At 42.3% G+C, this 22,363-nt stretch overlaps 7 protein-coding genes across 7 annotated transcripts; 2 read left to right on the top strand and 5 right to left on the bottom strand.

Annotated features, from left to right (window-relative positions):
* The first annotated feature begins 7,566 nt into the window (after positions 1-7,566).
* On the top strand, positions 7,567-8,987 carry K444DRAFT_622458 (uncharacterized protein). Its single transcript, XM_024882103.1, has one exon. It carries the CDS (start codon positions 7,730-7,732, stop codon positions 8,852-8,854), a length of 1,125 nt encoding a protein of 374 aa, XP_024726746.1. The 5' UTR covers positions 7,567-7,729; the 3' UTR covers positions 8,855-8,987.
* Positions 8,956-10,647, bottom strand: K444DRAFT_284346 (uncharacterized protein). The gene is made up of 3 exons (XM_024871599.1): positions 10,333-10,647; positions 9,311-10,284; positions 8,956-9,256 (listed from the first exon to the last, which is right to left on the bottom strand). The coding sequence occupies exons 1-3, from the start codon at positions 10,392-10,394 to the stop codon at positions 9,057-9,059; spliced, it is 1,236 nt and encodes a 411-aa protein (XP_024726745.1). The 5' UTR covers positions 10,395-10,647; the 3' UTR covers positions 8,956-9,056.
* Positions 10,298-11,759, bottom strand: K444DRAFT_284352 (uncharacterized protein). The gene is made up of 3 exons (XM_024871600.1): positions 11,599-11,759; positions 11,444-11,545; positions 10,298-11,395 (listed from the first exon to the last, which is right to left on the bottom strand). The coding sequence occupies exons 1-3, from the start codon at positions 11,685-11,687 to the stop codon at positions 10,354-10,356; spliced, it is 1,233 nt and encodes a 410-aa protein (XP_024726744.1). The 5' UTR covers positions 11,688-11,759; the 3' UTR covers positions 10,298-10,353.
* Positions 11,760-12,000: 241 nt separating this feature from the next.
* On the top strand, positions 12,001-13,002 carry K444DRAFT_670664 (uncharacterized protein; the record flags this gene model as incomplete). Its single annotated transcript, XM_024887654.1, has 3 exons — positions 12,001-12,349; positions 12,400-12,641; positions 12,691-13,002. 3 exons carry the CDS (start codon positions 12,001-12,003, stop codon positions 13,000-13,002), a joined length of 903 nt encoding a protein of 300 aa, XP_024726743.1.
* Positions 13,003-13,710: 708 nt separating this feature from the next.
* On the bottom strand, positions 13,711-15,712 carry K444DRAFT_638434 (TPR-like protein; the record flags this gene model as incomplete). Its single annotated transcript, XM_024884254.1, has 2 exons — positions 13,711-15,480; positions 15,539-15,712. 2 exons carry the CDS (start codon positions 15,710-15,712, stop codon positions 13,711-13,713), a joined length of 1,944 nt encoding a protein of 647 aa, XP_024726742.1.
* Positions 15,713-16,202: 490 nt separating this feature from the next.
* Positions 16,203-17,891, bottom strand: K444DRAFT_604800 (uncharacterized protein). Its single transcript, XM_024878825.1, has 3 exons — positions 17,848-17,891; positions 17,099-17,788; positions 16,203-17,028 (listed from the first exon to the last, which is right to left on the bottom strand). Coding segments are annotated over exons 1-3 (1,146 nt in total). The 5' UTR covers positions 17,850-17,891; the 3' UTR covers positions 16,203-16,574.
* A 1,054-nt stretch (positions 17,892-18,945) lies between these two features.
* Positions 18,946-21,036, bottom strand: K444DRAFT_284236 (uncharacterized protein). The gene is made up of 3 exons (XM_024871598.1): positions 20,682-21,036; positions 19,573-20,613; positions 18,946-19,520 (listed from the first exon to the last, which is right to left on the bottom strand). Exons 1-3 carry the CDS (start codon positions 20,782-20,784, stop codon positions 19,159-19,161), a joined length of 1,506 nt encoding a protein of 501 aa, XP_024726740.1. The 5' UTR covers positions 20,785-21,036; the 3' UTR covers positions 18,946-19,158.
* Between the last annotated feature and the right edge of the window lie 1,327 nt (positions 21,037-22,363).

The following is a 22,363-nucleotide window of genomic DNA, read 5'->3' as shown; positions in this document are numbered from 1 at the left end:
ACACCCAACCCAACAGCAACGTGGTTCAACTCCGCAGTCGTCTCAGTCTGCCGCTGCGCATGCACCCCTATCTCATTCGCACCCGCCGGCACAACAACATAGACCAACACAGCAGCCGGCCAGTCCAGGGAAGCGCCCCCGGCGCAGTGTGGGCTCCGATAAGCTCGATAAGCGATAATTAGATAATCGCGCTAATTTGTTGATAATCGATAATTATCAATAATTGGCGATAATTATCGTTCTAGGCAATGAGGGGCCCGGCAGAATCTGCCCCTCCTGCTCTCTGTTCTAATTAATTAATTAATTAATTAATCTTTATACTAGTTCTTTAAAGAATATAACTAATTTAAGATATATTAAAAAAGTAATAATTTGAGTTATTACTTTATTAATCTAATAGCTAGCTAACTGCTTTGCCTTAGACAGTGTGTCAAATGAATAGATTAGATTAGAATACTAGCTAGTAATCTAATTTATTCATCAAAAATACCCACTAATTATATTCTAATCAGATTCTAATTGAGGTAATCATGAATATTCATGAATACTTTGATTACTATACACGTGATTGTCTCACGTGATATACTAACCTAATTAGGTATGGCTCCCGATCTAGCATCGTCTTTGCATGGCTTTCGACCCACTAATTAGGCAGCGAGGTGGCGCTAAGGAGACACTAGAGCGGGATCTCTACTTAATTAGGCTAGAGTATCACGTGCTATAGTCACGTGCAGAGTAATCAAAGTATTCATGAATATTCATGATTATATATTCTAATCTAATCAAATTATTTAAGCATTGCGGTAATTATATTCTATTTAAGCTAATCATGAATATTCATAAATATTTGGAATACCTTAATTACTTTTTTAATATACTGGCCTTAGATATAAAGATTAATTCCCTAATACCTGACCTAGTTACTTTACTAGTAACCCAAGTAAACTAACTATCCTATAATACTACTATAAGGCATTTGCTAACCTTACTAATGCCTATTATTCCTAATCTCATTCATTAGACTAGTTTTATATCCTTTTTCTAGATAGTAACCCGCTTTATATAAATAGCTATAAGTATTACGCTTTACTACTTCACTGGTAAATTTAGCGTCACGTGATCGCGATGACGCATGCGGCTAGCTAGTATTTAGAACACCAAAGCTCCTGTATATACGAGCTTCCCTCCTTAGTTTAGAATCCTCGGATTAAGAGCCACTTTACCTGCTTTCCAAGCCCAGAGCCCGGTTTCGTGATATTAAGGTTCGTTACTAGAATTAGATTAATATAAAAATTAGTATAATTAAGAAAAATGACTTATATTTAAACTCTGTAATAAGAAGCGCCTCTGCAAACTCTTATAAAGTATATAAAGCCAAAGTATAGATATATATATCTTATTTATTTTCTTGAGTCAAAATCTCCTTTACTAATTAATAAAATAATATCTTTGAAATTAATAAATTAGTATTTCTCTAATATTTTCTGATTTCTTAAAAGGCCTTAGCTATAAATCCAGTTAGTAGATATACTAATATTTTTACTAATTAACTAATTACTAGGTCTAAACTTATATTTTCTCTTCTTTTATATAATAGTAATAATATGGCCTTTTTTACTAAGTATCTTTCTTAAAGCCTTGTCTATAATAGCCTTCCTATAAATAATATACTTACTATTAGTTTACTTAGTTCATATTATAGTTAAATAATTAACTAGAGATTATAATTACTATATCTTAATTAGTATAGTAATTAATATAAATTAAGAAATATTTTATAAAAAGAGTTAATTAAGGAATTAAAGTAATATAATTAAAGAAAAGATATTAGCTAAGATAAAGTAATAGGAAAAAGTAAAGTAATAGCTTAAAATTTTTTTTATATATCTTAAAAGTAAATTATTTTATATTATAAAATCAATTTTATTTTACCTTATCTTATTTACTTTTTAATTTCTTCTTAATTACTTAATTATATTACTATATAACTTTATATAATAACCTATAAGTTAGTATTCTAATATACTAATTAATTTACTAATTTCTATATAAATTATTCTTATAGTATATTCTATAATAATAAACTATAATTAGTAATTATTATTAAATTATTTCTAGAACCTAAGGTAAGTTTATATTTATATTATATTAATCTTTATACTAATTATAATATTATAAGATAATAGCTATATTAATATAGTATCTTAACTAGCTTCTTTTATTAGATCTATTTATATTATTACTTATAAAAGAAAAGTATTAATAGATTTATTTTAAAACCCAAATATTATAAAAATATATAAATATAATAAAGCTCTTATAAAAGATCTTATTTATATTAAGATTAAGAAAGTAAAAATAATAAATTAAGGTATAATTATAATAGTAAAATATAAGGTAATAAGCTTAGTAATATATAAGAATACTTTATTATTAAGATAGCAGGAAATAATATAGGAATCTATTATAAGTATTAAATTAAGGAGGTATTTTTAGAATATTTCTATACTAATCTTTATACTAATCTAGCTTTAGAGAATAATAAGGAAAGAATTAGAAAGTAATTAAATAATTACTTGGCTATAGTAAGTATAATAGTAATCTAGTATAAGAAAATATTAAATATAATTCCGAGAATAATATATAATTTAAGGAAATATAGAAGACTAAGGAAAAGCTTAATTAAGAGAAAAAGATTAAGTGAGTTTTAGAAAATAAAATAAAAGAAAAAGCTAATAATATATAAAAAGCTTTAGCTAAGATATATAATCTCTTTTTGAATTAGTATAAAAATTAGTATAAAACTAACTAAAATAGAAATATAAATATATTAAGTTTATAATATAATAGGAAACTTAGTAAAAGAAAAAGAGATTCTTATTTTATAAAATTAGATTATTATATAGTAAATATGAATTTTACTTATTTTTATATTAATTATTAATTATTATATAGTAGATATGAATTTTACTTATTTTTATATTAATTATTAATTATTAATTATTATAGTAACTATATTATACTTATTAGTCTTACTAAATTCTTTATATTAGATAAAAAGGCTATTTAGAGAAACTTGGCTAGTTAGATATAGAAAGATAATAAATAGGTTAATTTTCCTAATTCTATTATTTAGTAGCCAGAATCCGAGACTAAATTAAATATTACTAGCTTTTATTTCTTTACTAAATCTCAAAAAGGCTATAAAATAGTAATACTACTAGTATATACTAGAAAGAAACTAAAGAATAGCTTATACTAATATGTTTTTTTATCTAATTCTAAGTTATAAGTTATTAAAAATATTATAGTTATTTAATAATATTTGAGAAATTTTTTTAGTAAAAATAGTAATTAGCTAGATATTATATCTTTAAAATACTAGTAATTATAATTATACTAATTTTTATACTAATCTTATTATTTTTTATTAGTATTAATAAAAATACTTAAAATTCTATTTCTTTTCTAATACTTTAAATATTTTACTATCTTTAAAATCTTAGCTATTATTTAGGTTTTATTCTATAATACTATATAGTAAGTACCTAAAAAGATTTATTTTACTTTAGTACTTATTACTAGAATTAAGAAAATATTAATTACTATAAGTAAGAGCTTTAGCTAGTACTTTCTTTATATATCTTAATATTATTATTAAAATATAAATAAGTCTCTAATATTATATGGCTTCTTCTAATAATAATTCTTATATTTATCTTAACTTACTAGTTATATATATTTTCCTAATATCTAAATAATCTTATTAAAATTATCTAGTTCTCTCTTTATTAGCTATTTAATTTCCTTAATTAGTACCGAATTATTAGAAATAGATATTTAATCTTAATATTTCTCCCAAAGATTTTTAACTTTAATTAAAATAGGCTAAATTTATTTTTTCTTCTAATTAGCCCTAATATATTTTATATAATAATTCGGATAAAGTATAAGAGTAATAATATAAAGAGGTATATTATTAGACTTATAATAATATATATTAAAGATCTCTTATTCTTTCTAGATTCGAATATAAAAGTCTTTATTATTTATATATATATTTAATTATATTATAATTAGTATTATTAATTCAAGTAATAAAGATTAATATAAAGATTAGTATAAAGATTAGTATAAAGATTAGTATAAAGATTAGTATAAAGATTAGTATAAAAATTAGTATAAAAATTATTACTTATTAATAATCTATTAAATACTCGAATTAAAATATTTATTATAAAAAGTATCTAATTAATAGTTATAGTATTTCTTTAAGTCTTAAGAATAGCTCTATAGAATAGTTTAAAAAAGATAGAAATTATCTAAAGCCTTTTCTAGTTTTCCGGACTAAAGTAATCTGATTTCAGATCTATAAAATACTTTTTATAATAAATATTAAGATAAGTATATTACTAAAAAATAATATTAAATATTATATACTAGTTATTCTATTATATCTAATTATTAAGAGAAATTATTCTTCTAATAAAAGCTTTAAATCTAGTAATCTAACTAGGAAAGTAATAAATATATATAATAATATTATAAAGCTAGTCTAATAGTTCCAAAAATCGAAATTTTATTTGTTTTTCTTTATTATTTAATAGGGCTTCTAAATCTCCCAAGTTCTCTTATTTATTAAATATCTCTAATTCTTTATTTATAAAAATATTATAAAATAAAAAGGCTTATATAGAAAAGTTAATAATATATCCTAAATAATAAACTCGCTATTATAAAATATCTTATTCTAATTCTTCTTTCTTTAGTAAATAAGCCTAAATAGCTTAATATAATATATTATTTATACTAGTATTATTACTAATAATGGCTCTAAGTTATTTAGTAATATTATAGTCTTAAAATATAGGTTATAAAACTATAAATTAGTTTTCTCCTAAATAATCTAGTACTATATAAAGAGCTAGAAGGGCCTTTATATAATTCTTATCTTATTATTTAATAAAATATATAATAATACCTAAAAGAAAATATTTTTATAAAAAAGTTCAGATATTAAAAGCGAGATAAATACTTGAAACTATAGGTTAGAGTTTTTATTATATAATATTCTTTGAGCTAATCTAATATTTCCTAAGCTTTTTTCTTATATAAAAATAAGTTATAAAAAGAAAAAAACTAAGATTCTGAATTAAATACTTAATAAAAGATATGAAATTCGGGCTATTTAATTATTTAAAAAAATAGATTATAAATAATAATTAATAAAATTAAAGCTTTATAAATTATTACTTAATTAAAATATTATTAAAAAATATATATATTAATTTCAGTTATTTAGTTAAATAACTTTACTTATAAGTAAAGCTATTATAGCTAGTTAATTACTTTTAATTAAAATAAACTAATTTCTGATCTGCTTTTAATAATAATATTATATACTAACTTAAGATAATTATATTAATTAGTAGAGACTAAATATTATATGGCAACTGCGTGCTAGTAGTCACGTGCAGGCTCACGTGACTACATTCCTGTATTTAAGCTTTGGCCACTTGTACCAGACCTCTCTTTCCTCTAATTCATTTATATATTATTATTATAATATAATAATAATGTTTTATTATAATACTAAAGTCAAATAAATATTTAGTAGATTTTCCTTTTTATAAAAAAGATAATAGTAGTATTTGGGTAGTTTTCTTATATCTAGATACCCGAAATAAATATAAGCCCAAATAGCTCTTATAAGTTCTCTTTATTTGAAATCAGATTTGGATTAAGTTAAGTTTATATTAGTAAAGGCTTAATAGATTAATAAGGCAGATTTAGAAGCCATATTTAAATAATAGAAAATAAAATACTATTATATATTAAAAAGAGAATAAAAAAAATATAAAAATTTTAATCTTTTTTAGAAATAATAATAATATAAATCTTAGTATTATATATTAAATACTGGCTAGTCTATATTATATAATAGACTATTAAATAGAAAGTATAATAGTATATTTATAATAGTTTATTTTTATACTAATCTTTATACTAATTAGTTTATAATTAAACTAGAAAGCAAGATATTTATATAATAGAACTTGCTTAATAGCTAGCTAGGTTTACTTTTATTAATAGTATTATTAAGGTAATAAGGCTTGCTTAAGGGCTAGCTAGGCCTACTTTTATTAATAGAATTATTAATAACTAGATTAAATACTAGCTAGTCTATATTATAATAGACTATTAAATAAAAAGTTAAAAAGTCTAATAATATAGTAATAATAGTTTACTTTTATACTAATTTTAATACTAATTAGTTTATAATTAAACTAGAAAGCGAGATATTCATATAATAGGGCTTACTAGCTAGCTAGGCCCACTTTTATTAATAGTATTATTGAGGCAATAGGGCTCGCTTAAGGGCTGGCTGGGCCTACTTTTATTAATGGAATTATTAAGGTAATAGGGCTCGCTTAATGGCTGGCTGGGCCTACTTTTATTAATAGAATTATTAATAACTGGATTAAATACTAGCTAGTCTATATTATATAATAGACTATTAAATAAAAAGTTAAAAAGTCTAATAGTATAGTAATAATAGTATACTTTTATACTAATCTTAATACTAATCGGTTTATAATTGAACTAGAAAGCCGTAATGGGGCTCGTTTAATGGCTGGGCCCACTTTTATTAATGATAATTATCGATATCGATCATTTATTAATCGCTTAGCCGATAACGATTACTAATTAATAATTTCGATCGATAATTTATCGGAGCCCACACTGCCCCGGCGGGACAGTAGCGGTAGTAGTCTTGAACCTCCTCGCCCTTCCAAAGCTAGCAGGAGGGCAGGGAAAAGAGGAAGTAGAGCGAGTCCTGGCCGGGGTGCTGGGAAGTTTTGCTACTGTTGTGTACAACTTTCAGTTTTCAAAAAAACTATAACTCGTCCTTGAGGCAACATTTTCAGCCAAGTTTTCCGCGTTATTTTTGAATTCGTTGCGTTTGAGGTGGTACGACAGCAAATATTTTAGTGTGCGAAGAATGCATCCTGGGATGCTGGGGAATGATTCGCTGTGGAGTTTCACAGGATATCTGGTTTCGTAAAATTTTGAGAGAGGGGGGGGGATAGAAGGATGTTTACTCGTCGTTCTCGGGTAAAGGAACTAGTTCTGTAAGATTTGGGGGGATGGTGGGGCATTCTTACTCGTTGCTTTTGCACGGCGTCGCTGGTTCTGTAAGATTTGGGGCGATGAGAGAGATGCTTACTCGTTGATTGTCAAAAATTTGCGGACAAATTTGCGGGTCTGTTGTGTTAGCCGACATGCTGGTAACATGATATTTCCTGTCATTAAAAAAAATCGTTGAGCTTTACTCGTACTTGGACTTGGTTTTGAAGATATCGGCTAATTCAGGGGCTCGCTTGAGCGGTTCCTTGGCGCTAAAACTAAGCTCTTGCCCCGCCGAGGAAAGAACCTTCGATCACTTTCAACCACACCTTATGTTCTCACCCAGTAGATTGATGTCATTCTCAATAGGGTTTCTCGAGATTTGGCCTCATGATTTCAGGGGGTGCAACACCCAACCTCATCGCGGCATAGTTCCAGCTCCTACTCAGCCTCCACAGCTTCCACCAGAATGAGTCAGACCGATCTTAAGCCTTGAGCTAAGACACTGTATTCACAGCCACTACATATCAAAAAGGTAGACGCCCTTGGAGCTTGAAATCAATTCACAATATTTGCCACTTCAAGCTCGATTAATCTCATAATGGCGCACCAAACCCATGCTCTGCCCTGGACCACCCTAGCCTCGAACTTCAAATACAACATATCGTATCACTCACATCCTCAACTTCTGGACATTCACCCCCAAAAGAAACCAAATCAAGCCAAAGACTTGGCGTACTTCTGCAAAGCGTTCGCGAAGCAGATTCACGATTTCGGTGTTACTGAACGAGCGAAGTACCCACCTGTCGACCACTACAAGAAGCGTGCTTCAAGTTGGGTGAAATCCGAAGTTCCAGCCTCAGAGACCGAAGGAAATGGCAATTCGGGGAAGCCTGGAAAGGGCAGAAAAGCATCAAAGGAAGAAATCGAGACGAGGAAAGTCATTCCGACCAGACTCATCAAACGATACCCTTATGTCTCCCTCCCCCATTGCGATCGCAGAGGCCAGAACGTCCAGTCTTGGCTCCTAGATATGCCTCCAGAGCACAAATTCGTAGGGTACGGAAACTGGATACAAGCGGGAGAGATCATCAAGATCCTCATGATGGAGGCATCCTCGGCTCCGCCTGCACTGTCTGCAGAGACTGCCAAGGGCGATGCTGCGGATGGCGAAAGTCTGAAGGTAGAAGCGATGGAGACTCTACTTCTCATGGCCAACCATCCCAGAATGAAGATTCTTGAGCTGAAAAATATGCATCACGGACATCATTTCGGTGTTTCTCGTGTTGCAGAAGAGGCTATCAAGGTATACATTTACCTGAATCTAATTATTGCGATGAGGGATGGTGGATCAGATGTTTGTGACTCTGTTGATACTGCTGAAGGTGAGAATGAAGGGAAACAGAAGAGGAAGTTCATGGGTTGCGAGAGTTACGAGGGGATGCTGAGGAATGTGGCAGGGAGCTACGATGGAGATGCTCAGACGTTGGTTCATCGGGTATTCTTTTTGGGGGGTCCGGCTGAGTCGTACTGGTGGGGACAGACGTCGAGCAGAGATGTACTCGGGGATCTGGAAGGGCTCAGAGAATACTTGAAGGGTATTTGGAGGGTAATGGTCATCTACGATGTTATCATAAGAGAGGCTGGAGGTGACCCCACCTGGGAGAAGGAGTATGAGTGGGCTTTTAATGCAATGTTTGGAGTTCGATATGAGATGGACTACTAGGCTACTGTACTAGATAACTTAATCCACCTTAATAAGCAAAGCTTCTTTTTCGTTGCGCACATCATTGCTTGGAGTCGTGGCGTTGGGAATCTTGAGCTAGCCCCAGCTTCCGGTAAGATATCTACTTCTAATGCGATCCCCACAACGAAGAGGCTTCGTCAAAGGGTAAAAGAAAACAATTAAATTACCTGAACCTGGCAATTCATCCGTCGAGAGAGTGTGTTTTCGTCCATTGCTCTCTGCAACGCCCCTCCGCTGCCCAGGCAGCTTCTTGCTGCTCTGGTGAAAGTTCGGTAATGAGCTCCTCCATCGCATCTTGTCGTTGAAGTTCGCGTCGGAGGTGGTCCTCTCGCTCTTGGACTGCAGATTTCGAGTCTTTTTGATTGGTGGTGCTGGGAGCGTCTAATTGTTCGTCAATTAAAATCCACGTAATGTAATTGCTGAGCAACGACTCACTTCCTTTCACAACTTGCAAGAACCTCCGGTAGAAGCCGTGAATACGACTTGTTGCCTTGTTCTGAGGCCCAACAATTTTGATGAGACTGAGTTCGTGGGATGTTCGACTCAAGTCCAGCCCGTCCCTTTGCTCGAAGAAAAAGTCCTTGAACTGAGAGAACGCCTTTGATTCGAACAAGAAATCATTGCTCAAAATCACATCGTACGGCAGACCGTCCATAATATGAAAATCGCAGGGTCGGGAAGTCGAATCCTCCTTGCCAAACCGCCATTCAACACCAAAGGCGATACCACAGGTATTTGCGAGACTGCCATCAGCGAATTCGAGGCAGGTTCTGTAAGCATTATCCGTTGAAACCCAGTGAATGAAACGGCGTTCCTGTACATACTGCTTGGATATGAGCATCACATCCGAGCCAGTATCTGGCAGAGCGACGGCAGTATGACCGTTGATTGAGCCCAAAATCCGCTGTTTGGGGGCTCCTAAGAGTCTCAAACGAGGTATGTGAAGAGAGGGGACGAATTTGCTCTTTAAACGACTAGAAAATCTGGTAAGAGTCTCTGTGGTTCTGAGGAAGGAGTTGCTGAGAATGACGTCGTGGACGCAACTTGGCATGACTGTGAAGACTATGCTGAATGTTGACTTCTCTCCTTCAAATGAGAATGGAAGGGATACTGTTCCGGTGGAAATGGTCTCCCGGTTAGGTAACTGAATAGATCGCTGGAACTCAGAGTCAAGCTTTATCCCGTGGAGCTTGATAAAATGGTCTGAAACAATGTTCAGCTCAGAGCCAGTGTCTGGGATTGCTAATACGCTGATGCCCTTGAGGCTGCCCATAATAACCCATTCTTCTCTACCCGGTGGAAAGAGAACATTGTAAAGGAACTTCGCTCCAAGATGTACCACCGTAAGGAGAACCTTCGAAAGGCATGGGGCCAGGAGGCTAAGTATCTCGAGTATAGCCACCGTTCGTCTGCCACTGGGTCACTTTTCAGATCTCGAAACTCCACAGAACACTTACTTGATATTTGACCAGCCATAACTACTTCTCTGTTCCAGGGCAAATTGAGCCAAGTGGGTCATTGGAATCGTTGCAAAATGTGAAAAGAATGTTCATCATCACGAAGAGGAACCAGATCAGACTTTGTTTGTCCAAATCGTGGTATCGATTGGAGGAGTGGATAACTGTTACCGTAGTTGATAGAACAGGAACCATTGCGAAAAGTAGTGCGAGATTCCAAATAGAGAGCAGAATGTGTTTATCACCTGCCCAGATGGATACTGCAATTGTGATTGGCACAGCAGAAAGAACCGGGACAAAGTACCAGTAATAATGGAGGGGGGGTGACCCAAAAGGGATAAACTTAAAGGCGTCGAATCCTAGTCGCTCAACATCATTATTTCTTTGGGAGAACGCCCAAGGATTGTAGGGCTTCAATTCAAAGCGGCAGTTCCACCAGCTTCTTGGTAGCACAGTCCTCTCCTGCACCTGAAGTCCAAACCGAAAGTTTATGAGGCGCGAGATGGCTCGAAAGGTGTGAGCGGCGGTAATGCGATCCATTGCCCAGCTCAAGTCCGATGGAACGAAGTCAACACATCTGAAGCCAATAGTCATCCAGTTGAGAAGTAACCATAACTTTTTGAGGAGGTTGACATATTTCGGATTCAGCAATCGGATAAGGTTGCTCTCAAGATCTTCACACGCAGCCTGAAAACAACATCCCACGGCAATAAACTTGAGGATGAAGTTGTAGTCGACAATTCGCACAGAAGAAGCAGGGAAAATTTCGTGGCGTAAATGCGCAAAGACTAACTGGAAATATGCCCATACCAGAAGACTAACACTGAATGCCTTGCAGAACCTGCTCATCGATCTGCATCGAGACATGAATGGATCGAGATTCTCCCAGATACGGCCAATTATGCTCCATATACGTTGAGGTGGTGGTTGCTTCAACAGGCGTGCGTGGAATTTAGAAATGTACAAGGGGAGGGATAGACCATGGCCAAATGCGAAGATGACGACTGCAGCGCAGTAGAGATGCGCTGCTAAAACTATCCATTCTTTTTTACTCAGCATGAATCTAAGTTGCCATCAGTTACAGCCTCCTTCATAGTAGACAGAGCCCTACCTAACGCCATTAGCTTTGGGTTCGAAAAAATGGTCAAAGCCGGGACTGAAAGGTAGTGCCCAGTCATCGAGTCTCCATCTAATTCTATAGGTTAAGTTGAATCTGTGTGACAATTAGTCAGAGCCGACTTCATATTATGATGGATGGAAACCTACATAAGAGGATCAGGCTCCGGCTGGAAGAAGTGGTCGAAGACGGCAATGCTCGTCGAGGCTGGCTGCCAAGGCTGCCCGAGCCCACACATCGAATAACGCAGCCAGGACGGCGCCGTAGAATCCTGGAATCTGATGAAGGCTCTTTAATCGACAAATTCAAGAGTTTTAGGGCAGAGGAGGGATGGAAGCAATTGAAAAAGTGGGAATGCAAGGTGGGTGGTTGCGAGCCAGGCTAGTCCGCCTCACCGTCTGCCAAACCCGCGTGGCTTGCTGCGCCCCTCTCGATGGGTGCCAACTCACCCAAGTCATCTTCAACTCAGGCTGGCGGCTAGATATCTCATGATAAGTATTCGATTCCATTGATCACCAAATGGCAGGAACAATGAGCTCTGTCACCAATTTATGAGTCGCAAACCTCTAGACCCGGAGGCAGGAAGGCCGCCTGAGGCATGGCGGGATGGATACCCGGCTGTCGCAGCATGGATGGCGAAAGATCCGGACAGCGAGTCTTTCGTCTATCGCAAGTTCGATAAACTCAGCGCGCGGAACTTATTGAACCTCCAGAGCGAACTGATAGATCTGGAATCGAGACAGGACAAGTTCGATGAGGAGTCGAGGAACTCAAACGACCTGGTCCTGAAACAATCGAATAGGAAATGGGAGACTTTTGTGAAGAATGCGGCAGAGCGTGAGCAGGAAAGACAACGAATGGAGCTTAATAAGGAGATTCGAGCGAAGTTGAGAGAGTATCGTGAGTGATAACCCTCGCCATTGTGATGCCTGGAGGTTGATTTGAAATAGACGAGACTCTCCTTCTTCAGAGTCAAATCGCAAATCTAGAAAGACCGAGTAATCGAGTGTTGTCTGCATTCCGTAGCTGGTTTACAGGTGGAATCCAACCGGCAACTGGAGCAAAGATCGACCCAGTGCTAGGTGGAAGAGCAAAAGATACGCTCGATGACCGCCACGATCTTGTAGCCCTGCGAACGCCGGCGGATAAAGATCCATTGTCGTTGTTTTTGCAGAACCACTGGCCATTTCCTGTCCGTATCTCCCCAAAATCTATCTATGTGATACTTACTTGTGTACCAGGTTCGAAGAGCTGAAGATGGCCAAGGAACTACTGGCCACTATCTTGAAAAGCATGTTGTTTGGGCAGTTGCAATCATCAGCACAATCATTGCAGCCATACTGCTCATTGGAGCAATAGTTGGCCTGTACACCGTGCAGAAGACTGAGTGGCGTTTGATCATGTTGAGCTGCTTCACGGCCCTTTTTGCGATCAGCGTGGGGCTTTTGACGAGTGCTCGGAGAGCCGAGATATTTGGATCAACGGCAGCGTATGCGGCTGTTCTGGTGGTATTTGTGTCGAGTAACCTGGCTACTCTCCCTCCTGGGGGCTAGAAGAAAGCCAAGAATAATGAAAGAACCGAATCCAGCTACGATTCTCCTTATTGCCCCCTAGAATATCGAAACGAGACCTGTAATTACACGAGACCATAACAGCAAACTGAAGGGGAAAATGGCCTTCTCTACCTTCTCTCTCTTGCACCAGCCTCCCGACTCCCCGCCCCTAGAATATCGAAACGAGACCGTAACAGCAACCTGAAAGGGAAAATGACCTTCTCTACCTTCTCTCTCTTGCCCCATATCTAACCCTTCTACACAATGACACCAGTACAATTTTTTTTCGCTTTCCAATCCTAGCTACTAGGAAAGGAAGGCAACGCTCTAGTGTCGGAGAGGAATATGAAAGGAATGCGAAAGGAACACGAGAATGATATAGAAGGGAAGTGCAAATCGCAGAGAGGAGAGCGTCATCACTCATCGCTCATCGCTCATCTCGAAATCTTCTTGCAACTAGCAAGATATCACCTATTCATCTCTTTCAAAACAGTGCTAGATGAAGCTGAAAAGCACCAAAGCCATAGGAGAAGTACGGGGGCTGACTCGAACAACTTTTCCATTCCAAAAGCCGAGTACCAATCCTGTCCTTGTAATGCAACGTCAATCTACATACCCCCAATCCATGCTGATCAGTTCGATTTCGATGATTCGATCCCCAGACCCACTATCAGCTCCTCAGAAATCTCACGCCCTCCCCACGCCTATCTAAAACTCAAAATCCCCCCTGAACCCTTCAATATCCATGCCGACCACCACCCGCTCCGCCAGATCCCTGCGGTTCATCTGGCTAAACACCCGTCGTAACGTATCATACAAATTCGTGCTCTGGTTCTGGCTAATCATCCGCTCGAGCTCCTGCTCCGTGACGCCTAGTCCGCCTTGCCCCCCTATCCCTCCGCTACCACCACCAAGAATATCTCTCGCCTTCTCTCTTCCCTCATTTTCGACCACTTTGTGCATAGCCAGCGCACCAAGCAGGTGCTCGGCAGCTTGCTCATAGCTGCCAATATTGATGCAGCTAACCCCCAGATTGTATCTAGCACGAACGAAGTTCGTCCGCAGCGTCAGCGCTTTCTCGTAAGCATTGATCGCCTCCTCACTCCGTCCGGAATTCGCAAGTGTAGCACCGAGTCGGTTCCAGAGGAGGTGGACCTGGTCCCGCTGATTGACAGACCCGGATTCCGTAGACGCCAGCGCGGCGGAGAAACAGTCGACGGCCTTGCCGTACTCTTCGGCCCCGTAGAACAGCACGCCGAGCCCGACTTGCACGTCGGGATCCATGTGCTCCCCATCTGGACTGAGTTGCGCGGCGCGGATGAAGAGGTCGGTTACTTTTTCGTGTAGCAGGTGCCGGTCGGTGAAGCCTAGGTCGGAGGGAGAGGAGAGGTCGGTGGGGGAGATTATGGTGGGGTATTTGATGGAGAGCCAGCGCTCCAAGGTTCGGTAGGCGGTGGAGTCGTAGCCTTCGTTTGTGTAGGAGACGGCGAGGCCCATAAGTGCGGTTAGGTTGTTAGGATCGAGGTTTACTGCTTGCTCTAGTGCCCGTATGGCGGGGATTTCTTTCTCGTTTTGAGCTTGTGCGGATCCGAGAAGGACCCAGGCGTCGATGTGTTGCGGATCTTTTTGCACTGCTGCTTCGAAAGCCAGGGCTGCGAGAGACAAGTTACCTCCTTCGTGCATGATTCGCACGCCTTCTTCGAACGGATTCGAGACATCTTTGAAGAGGTTATCTTCTTCAAACATATACTCCCCTAAATGCGGATCCCGAAAGGGACTTTGATGAGCCCCAAGATCATCGAAACCATCCCATTGATCGAAATCACCCATATGTTCCGCGATGTTCTCCTCGGAAACTAGTTCTCTGGCAGCGGCAGTCTCAGCTTGTATGCCCTTCCAAATCGACTCAAAGTCGCCAAATTCATTGGTCTCGGATTCGAGGACTGACCTGTCCATTTCATTGAGCTCTGCTTCCCCGGCCATTGCCTCGTCTTGCTCTCTGGCCTCGAGATCAATCTGCTTGAACTGCTCTTCCCAGTGCTCGTCATCTAGCTCGATCATCTTGCCTTTTCCTTTGGCATCTTGCTGTTGTGAGAAGTTCTGCTGTGGTTGGAATTGAGGGCGGTTCATCATCCCCAGTCCCATTCCCATGCCGCTGCCCATCATCCCCATCCCCATCCCCATTTGCGGAGCCTGATACGAAGAGAAGCCATTCTGCATAGGACTTTCTGTCCTTATAGCAGGTCCCATCTGCTGAAACCTTTGAAAATCCGCTGGACTAAACGCCGTGCCTTTCGGAGCTTGGAACGCAGCCTCCATCCTTGCCTGCGTCTCTACACCCGGATTGAACTCTTGTGCCCATCCCCCCAGTCCAGGCGAACTCGAGCCAGTTCGCATATAAGGATTTCGGTGTAAATCGTGTTGCATAGCGAACGCTTCCGGCATCTGGGGGCCCTGTTGCATGAAGTCGTTCATCATCTATTTCCGTCAGCCCCCTTCCCCCAGAATAAAACAGTAGGGTATCACTCGAACTCACAGCATCCTGACTCCCACTCATCCCCAGCCCATTACTCCTCATGCCCTGCAGATTCGCCGGGCCTCTGCCAACCAGGCGATCGCGCTGCAAACTCTTATCATCGCTGCCCAGCTTCGAGAACTGCGAGAGAGGGTTGCCGGCTGTGCTGCACTCGGCGCCGCCTAGGAAGGACATCTTTGCTTTCCAGCCCTGCGCTCTCTATCTCGTGTCCTGTGCCTTCAAAACGCAAACGTCTCTGTTCGCTCGCCACGCCACAGCTCGCCCTTTGTTTATCGCTTTCGCTTTGCTCCGAATATGACGCACGAGTGGAGGAAGTCGTAGGAAGGCAAATCTATATGCAGATGCTCGCAAGTGTTATACCAGAAGGAGCGTCGTGTCGTCGTCGGTAAAGGAGTTCGTCGTGTGTTTCGTTTGTCGGGGTCAAATTGTGGGGAAGCAAGTGCTTGCTCGGAGCATTTCAAATCGTCAAAGGCTGCCTGTTGTTGCTTCTGCCGAGGTGTCGCGATTCCCGAGCCGCGAAGCGCAGCCTTGTTGACAAATCACATGCCGAGACTTTCTGCTTTCTTTGGCCACCCAATCAGCAGCTACATATCCAAAACCAGAACAACGATCACGAGCTGAGCTATGGGTGAATTGGAAGGGAAGGGAAATTGACAATGAGAGGGTTTAGTTGTAGACAGTATTTAATTGATCTACTATTTGCCCTTCGTAGTCCTACAAAAGAAACCAACCATTCCAAACATAATATGCCGTGAGCGGAGTTTTTAAAACATCTTGGAAATCCTCAGTCTTTCTGCGCCAATGTCCCAAAACGCAGAATCCCTTATTTTACAAGCAAGTGAAAGCTTTAAGACAAGGTAGAAAGATGAGGGTCCCCAAAGTCCATCCAGGCCGATGATGCCTCCGCGCAACTTTTGATACAACTCCCGTGCTCCTACCATCAAATTGCACAGATCCTTCTCCAGCACAGCTCCAGCCCATCGTACATTCTAAACCACCTAGCTAGCGCAGACATGAAAGTGATCAAGCGAGTTGATCAGTATCTGTCCTGTTGCCCGATTCGTCCACCAGAAGGTGGCGCACCACCATCACCCCTTGCCTCCCTGCTACCAGCACTGAAATCAACTCTCAATTCACGACCATAAACCTCCTTTCCAGTCAATGCCTCCTTGCCCTTCACCGCGCTTTCCACGTCCACGAAATCGGCGTGTGCGAAGCCTCTTGGTTGGCCAGTTCGACGATCAATGGCAACACGGACATCGATGACGTTCCGAATCTCACGGAATAGCTTGTTGAGATCAGCATCGGACATCTCGAAGGCCAGATTGCCGATGAAGAGCGTCTTGGAGGGTGGGTTCCCGCCGGAGGACTCGCGCTTGGTCTTGGTCATGTAGTTTACAACCAGGCGGCGGCCTTCGAGGACGGTTTGGTTCTTGGCTTCGATGGCTGCAGCGGCTTCGCTGATGGTTTCGAACTCGACGTAGCCGAATCTACGGTCATGTTATCAGCGATTAATCCCTGCTAGCTATCGAAATTAAATCTGGAAATAAGGGAACATACCCTTTGCTCAATCCTCGAGCATCAGTAGCAACAACAGCGGAACCAATCTTGCCAAAGGGCGCAAACTCCCTCTCAAGATCAGCGGCCGTGACATCGAAAAGCAAGTTGCCAATGTAGATGCCCGGGGTAGGGATCAGGGGTTTGTCAGGTCCGAAGCTGCGATTCTCTGCGTTACGGGCACGCTGCATGCCTCGATCACCGCCGTAGCCGCCTCGATCACCGCCATAGCTGCCTCGATCACCGCCATAGCCACCTCTGCCACCGCCGTTTCTGTCATACGGTTGACGGCCACGACCGCCCGCTCTCTCGTGTCTGGGTTCACGGGGTGTATAAGCATTAGAGCCAGCATACGCGCCAACAGCTGCCGCACCATCGGCGATGGACTCCGTAGCTTGCTCGTACGTCTGGCTCACGGTCTCAGCTGCTGTATCAGCGAACTCTGATGCGTGGCTGGATGCGGACTCGGTTGCAGAGTCGATGGCCGATTGAACGGAACCATGCTCGCCATCAGCAGACTCTACTGATGACTTCTCAGTAGCTTCATCACTGTTGAAGCGCCGGAAAATCGAGGGTGTGAATGCGCTTTGGGCTTTCGTTCGTAGAACGAAAGGGGTGGACGTGGTGATGGAGCGCGAGGAGAAAGCTGCGTGCGAGGACGCAGCGCGGAAAGCTGCTCGGCGGATGAGATGCCTTCAATTTTTCCATTAGCAGAGTGTCAATTGGGAGCTGGGAGATTAGGTTCCACGTACATGATTGCGGATGTGTAAAGAGTGGACGAGTGTGAGGATTCTCGATGTCTTGGAATGAGGAACGATGGCCAGAAACTTTTTTCCACGACATGGACTTTGTTAGCGTGGACACTAGTCCCGATTCGTGCTCTGCACAAGAGCATGTCTCCTATCCCAGCGAAATTTTCGACTATGAGGAAGAAGAGCACGATGGACTCGCAGTGGACAGAAAAAGGGGTACTTGTTTCTAATTTCGCTGTCTAATGTCCTCTCGAGGTATAGTACGTACGAAGCCGAATCCTTCAGACATTATCAAATATATCGAATAATGAAACCTTTCAGAGATCAATTCCAGCATCGCCATGGGACATTGAAAGTAGGGGAGTGCCACATTTCATGTCTAACGCGAAGATACATTTCCAGCAGTCTAAAGGTTTCGTTGAACGATCACAGCTTTCAATTTCCATCTGCCGGTAGTTCAATTGTGTAGAGTCGGCGTATTCAGCCCCTGAGGTCACGGGTTGGAGTCCAAATATCTCAATTTCACACAAAGCAAAGCTCAGAAACAACTGCTGACTCTCGAATTATTTATCCCTTAAACGTCTACGTTTGGAAAGCCTAGTATGCGATGTCTCGCCTGTGGCATAGAACGAGAAGCCACCGTCTGAAGATCAGATGCAAGTTTGCAAACCCCTCTCAATCCATCCCACCCCCCTCAATCCGAAGACCAAGATGAGCAAGACCAGGAAGGGAGAAAAGGTTGCGGGTATAGTATTAACGCCGTATTTCCAATATGCCATTTTTTGTCAGTCATTTTCCCAAGCACCCGTAAAATCAATCATTCTCCAGAACGCCAATTTCTTTATGCAATCCACCGTGAACGCCGCCCAAGACGGTGCCAAGTGAGAAAAGTTAATATGTCATGTCTCCAAAGAGGAGGACAAACCAGCCGCCAGCCATGGGTATTTTGCAAAGTATAGAAACAATCCTGCGGAAGAAATTTGTTCTCCCGACAAATATGGTGGAAACAATGATGGAGATCAACGAGAGAACCGCCAACGCCGCCAATCCAGCAACACATGTCATCGAAGAAACCAGTGTTGATGAACCAGATGAGGGTTTCCCAGTGTCGTAAGTGCAGGCCACGAGTAGTCTGATGCAAAGCAAGTGATGGTTGCTCCGGCTGTGCCGCGGTGTATCGTATCACGTAGGGCCACTTATCGGCAATGCGAGAGCGGCGGTAATGTATAATGTATTTTGTGTCGAAAGAAAGGAAAGCTTAATCGTGACAACGTTGACAAGGGTCAAGTATTGGAGTGATGGCCACGAAGATCAGATGTATGATCCGCGTGAAGCAGCATTGCGCTGGTCGTTGCTGTATTGGACACCGTTCATGCCATCGTTGGGGATGTTGCGGAGCGGGGGCAACTGCTCGGACTGGACACGGTAGCCTGGAGCATGAGAATGAGCAGGGGCTGGCTCCGGAAAGGCGCGGATGACGGGGCCGTGGCCCTCGGGGTTTTGGAGGACGTGAATATCAGTACGAAGCTGGAGATTTTCCAAGCGAACATTCTGCATCTCTTGGCGAGTACCGTCAAGATCCTGCTCCAAGCGGCGATTCTGGGTCTCAAGACGATTGATAGCACGCTTCTGATCCTCAATCACTTGCCTCTGACGGTTATGCTCAGCAATAGCTGGAAGAAGTTAGCACTGCATTCAAGAAATATAAAATGCTGAAGCACTCGCCCTTGGTCAGAATCTCCCACTTGGATGCCTTTGCACCCCGGTCGGGGGCTTGACAGTCACGCAGGTGGTCGAACAGGTCCTTCATCTCCATGCGGCGCTTACGCTCGGCTAGCTTGTGCGAGACGCGCAACTCGGGGGTACGCGAGTATGGCTGAGAGCTCGTCGGGGAACCGCCCTCACCATTTTGAAGTTCGCCAATCTGGCGATGCTGCAGGCTGTGGTGATGAGTCGAGACTTGGTATTCGGAGGACGCACGGGATGCACGAGCTGGGCCGAAGTCAGGCGGCATTCCATCCTCGAGGCGGCGTTGTCCAGGAGGAAGAGCGCGAGACTCGGTCGTAAATTGGCTTGAAGCAACCGAATCGGCGAAGGAATTGCGACGAGAATCATCATAGAATGAGGTACCATGACGATTTCCAAGCTCCTCACTGGGACGAGCAGCAGAGGGCAATTGGCGAACCTCCTCCTCGGGGAATGCCCATGCCTGTCCCTTGGTTGGTTCAGGAGCACGTGCAATGGCACCAACAGCAGGACCTGTGATCAGGGGAGCAGTGCGCGAGGCACTAATACCATCACCCTGAGGCAATCGTTGGAAAGTAGGTTGATAGCCATTGCTCAAGCGAAACGGACCAGAGTTGCGATCTGGATGAGTTGAACCAGGGTTCCGCTGTTGGGCCAGGGAGCTCTGCAGCGAGGTGGTGGATTGGTTCGCCGAGGCATATGGTGAATTGGCCAGTCTCATGTCGTTGAAGTTGATACCAAGAGTCGAGTTGACCGAAGCACGGCGAGAATCATTGGTTGGATTCGCATTCATGCCACCATGTACCTCGTGCTGCGTGGGGAAGCCGTAGTTCGGGTTGTAGGAAGACGGGGAGACGATTGAGGCAACACTCATGGCCCCCGAGGTCGGAGAACTTAAAGCATGGGTCAAATGTCCTGTAGATACCGGCGATGGGGTATTATCTGTGGCGGAGGAGGAGTCGGCGCGGCCGATGAGAGACTCGACAGGAGGCAGTCCGCCTTGCGATTGAGTCGAGTTGTCTAAGAGAAGCCGTCGTCAGTAAAGATTGGATTGCAAGACTGCAAGAAGAGTGAGTGCTCACGCTTACTACCAACAGAGTAATAAGCACTGTCTCGATGTTCATCGGGCTTGTTAAGAACTCCAGCGAGGCCCGTAGGGAGCTTCTGCTGGGTGGTTTGGGGTGCAGCCATTGTTGGAGGTTGTAATCGGATTGAAGTCGCGATAAGCAAGTGCGCTGCGCAAAGCTTGACGGAGAACGGGAGGGGAGGTGTGAGAGCAATGCAATTGAGTTAGAAGAGTAAGGAGCAATTGGAAGCACGCTTTCGGAGCGAGAGAAGGTAGCAAGGCGCGCCTCCAAATGTGGTGTTCGGGCTGTGGAGGGGAAGGTCTGTGGAGAAGTGAAATTCGATTTTCTCTCCTGGCAGACGTTGAGGATGTGCAGACTAAATTGACCAGGGCGTCAAACTTTGCTCTGCAGACCAGCCAATAGCGTACCCCGAACCAGTCGTCGTCCTCGAAGTAAAAGCGAGCGTGAAGGCTGTGAAGCTTCGAAGTGTTTGCGGACTTTGCACAGTGAAGTGTGGCCCGGCGTCGTGAAGATATCCAGACGTGAAGCGTAGACCCCGAAGAGGAGAAGGGCGAGTTATGTATGAGGACTGGTCCGTCCCTCGAAGGACGGGAGGTATAAAAGCAGTCTAGTTCTCGTTACTGGGCTCCGCGGGTAGCCAAGCACATCGGTCCAAAGACCCTGGGGCCTGTCGAATGCCTGCAGCAGTGTGGAAGCAGCGGACGGGGACGGTGGAGGCACGGTGGAGACCAGGACCGGGTTCATGATCACAGTGCAGTTCGACAGGGGCGCGATCCGTGGCACAAGGATACCGTAGAATACTGGAATGTGCGTGGTAACGGGAGAAGGCTGGGAAGAAGCCATGGGTGGGGGGGGGGGGGGGGGGGAAAGCCAAGGGCTTCAGGGAACTACTAGACTACTAGTAACTGGTGGCAGATGGGCAGATGGGTGGACGCCGGCCTGGCTCCTTGTCGAGCCTGTGCTCTTGTGCGTGGCTGTGGTGTCACTGGTGGGTGCAGTCCGGAACACTCTAACCACATAAAACTTGGTGGGAACTCGGGGCCGCTGCGAGCCTGCGATCAGAAAGGTGCCCTGCCCCCGCGATATCTGAGAGAGAGAACCCCTGGGGCTTGAGTCTTGACAGGCTTTGTGTTGTTGCACTTCTTTCATGCAGGAGAGTCCATGCGTGGAGTTGTCCTGTCCCTCTTTGGGCCGGTGGGCTGTCTGTAAGCCGGGCCTGGAAACTCAACTCGTCAAAAAAGTGAGCCGGCTTCGAGGTCTTGCGCCAGTGCTGCTGCTGCTGCTCCTGCTGCCGGTGCCTCTGCGCGCATATGCAGGCGCCACGAGCAGCAGGTAATCAATCGATCTCGTCTTTCCTGTTGCGACACACCCCTTCTTCCACTTCCTCTTCCACATGGCCTGGTGCAGTTCGGAAGCTATTAGAGCGGCATCCGATCCTGCACTTTTCCCGTTCCCCCATCTGCCTCTGCCTCTGAACTGCCCTCTGCATATCACTGGATTTTGGTCCTACTTGAGTCGTTGTGTGCAACTACCGTACTTGACTCGAGTACCCGTCTCAAATACACTGCGCAGGGTTCATTCTCCTCATTGTCCTAATTGTGCATCCGGTGTTAGCTGGCTGTTTGCTCGTCGAGTCGCTCCCCGGCGCATGCAGGTCTCGCGAACCCACAGGAACCGCTTCA

The sequence above is a fragment of the Hyaloscypha bicolor genome, assembly GCF_002865645.1.
Source record: "Hyaloscypha bicolor E unplaced genomic scaffold K444scaffold_189, whole genome shotgun sequence".
Taxonomy (NCBI): Eukaryota; Fungi; Ascomycota; class Leotiomycetes; order Helotiales; family Hyaloscyphaceae; genus Hyaloscypha; species Hyaloscypha bicolor.
The sequence above is the reverse complement of the archived record's forward strand: the minus strand, read 5'-3'. Positions and strand labels throughout refer to the sequence as shown.

Excerpts from the sequence above, each read along its gene's own strand:
- K444DRAFT_284236 (XM_024871598.1), bottom strand. The coding sequence starts at position 20,784 with ATGGCTGCACCCCAAACCACCCAGCAGAAGCTCCCTACGGGCCTCGCT. Across the intron at positions 20,614-20,681 it reads TGCTTATTACTCTGTTGGTA|ACAACTCGACTCAATCGCAA; the intron begins GTAAGCGTGAGC and ends GGCTTCTCTTAG. Across the intron at positions 19,521-19,572 it reads GTGGGAGATTCTGACCAAGG|CTATTGCTGAGCATAACCGT; the intron begins GCGAGTGCTTCA and ends AACTTCTTCCAG.
- K444DRAFT_622458 (XM_024882103.1), top strand. The coding sequence starts at position 7,730 with ATGGCGCACCAAACCCATGCTCTGCCCTGGACCACCCTAGCCTCGAAC.
- K444DRAFT_284346 (XM_024871599.1), bottom strand. The coding sequence starts at position 10,394 with ATGACCCACTTGGCTCAATTTGCCCTGGAACAGAGAAGTAGTTATGGC. Across the intron at positions 10,285-10,332 it reads TATGGCTGGTCAAATATCAA|ACGAACGGTGGCTATACTCG; the intron begins GTAAGTGTTCTG and ends ACCCAGTGGCAG. Across the intron at positions 9,257-9,310 it reads CTTGCAAGTTGTGAAAGGAA|ACGCTCCCAGCACCACCAAT; the intron begins GTGAGTCGTTGC and ends ACGAACAATTAG.
- K444DRAFT_284352 (XM_024871600.1), bottom strand. The coding sequence starts at position 11,687 with ATGTGTGGGCTCGGGCAGCCTTGGCAGCCAGCCTCGACGAGCATTGCC. Across the intron at positions 11,546-11,598 it reads CCGGAGCCTGATCCTCTTAT|ATTCAACTTAACCTATAGAA; the intron begins GTAGGTTTCCAT and ends ATTGTCACACAG. Across the intron at positions 11,396-11,443 it reads CCCAAAGCTAATGGCGTTAG|ATTCATGCTGAGTAAAAAAG; the intron begins GTAGGGCTCTGT and ends ATGGCAACTTAG.
- K444DRAFT_604800 (XM_024878825.1), bottom strand. Across the intron at positions 17,029-17,098 it reads GCTCGAGGATTGAGCAAAGG|ATTCGGCTACGTCGAGTTCG; the intron begins GTATGTTCCCTT and ends ACATGACCGTAG.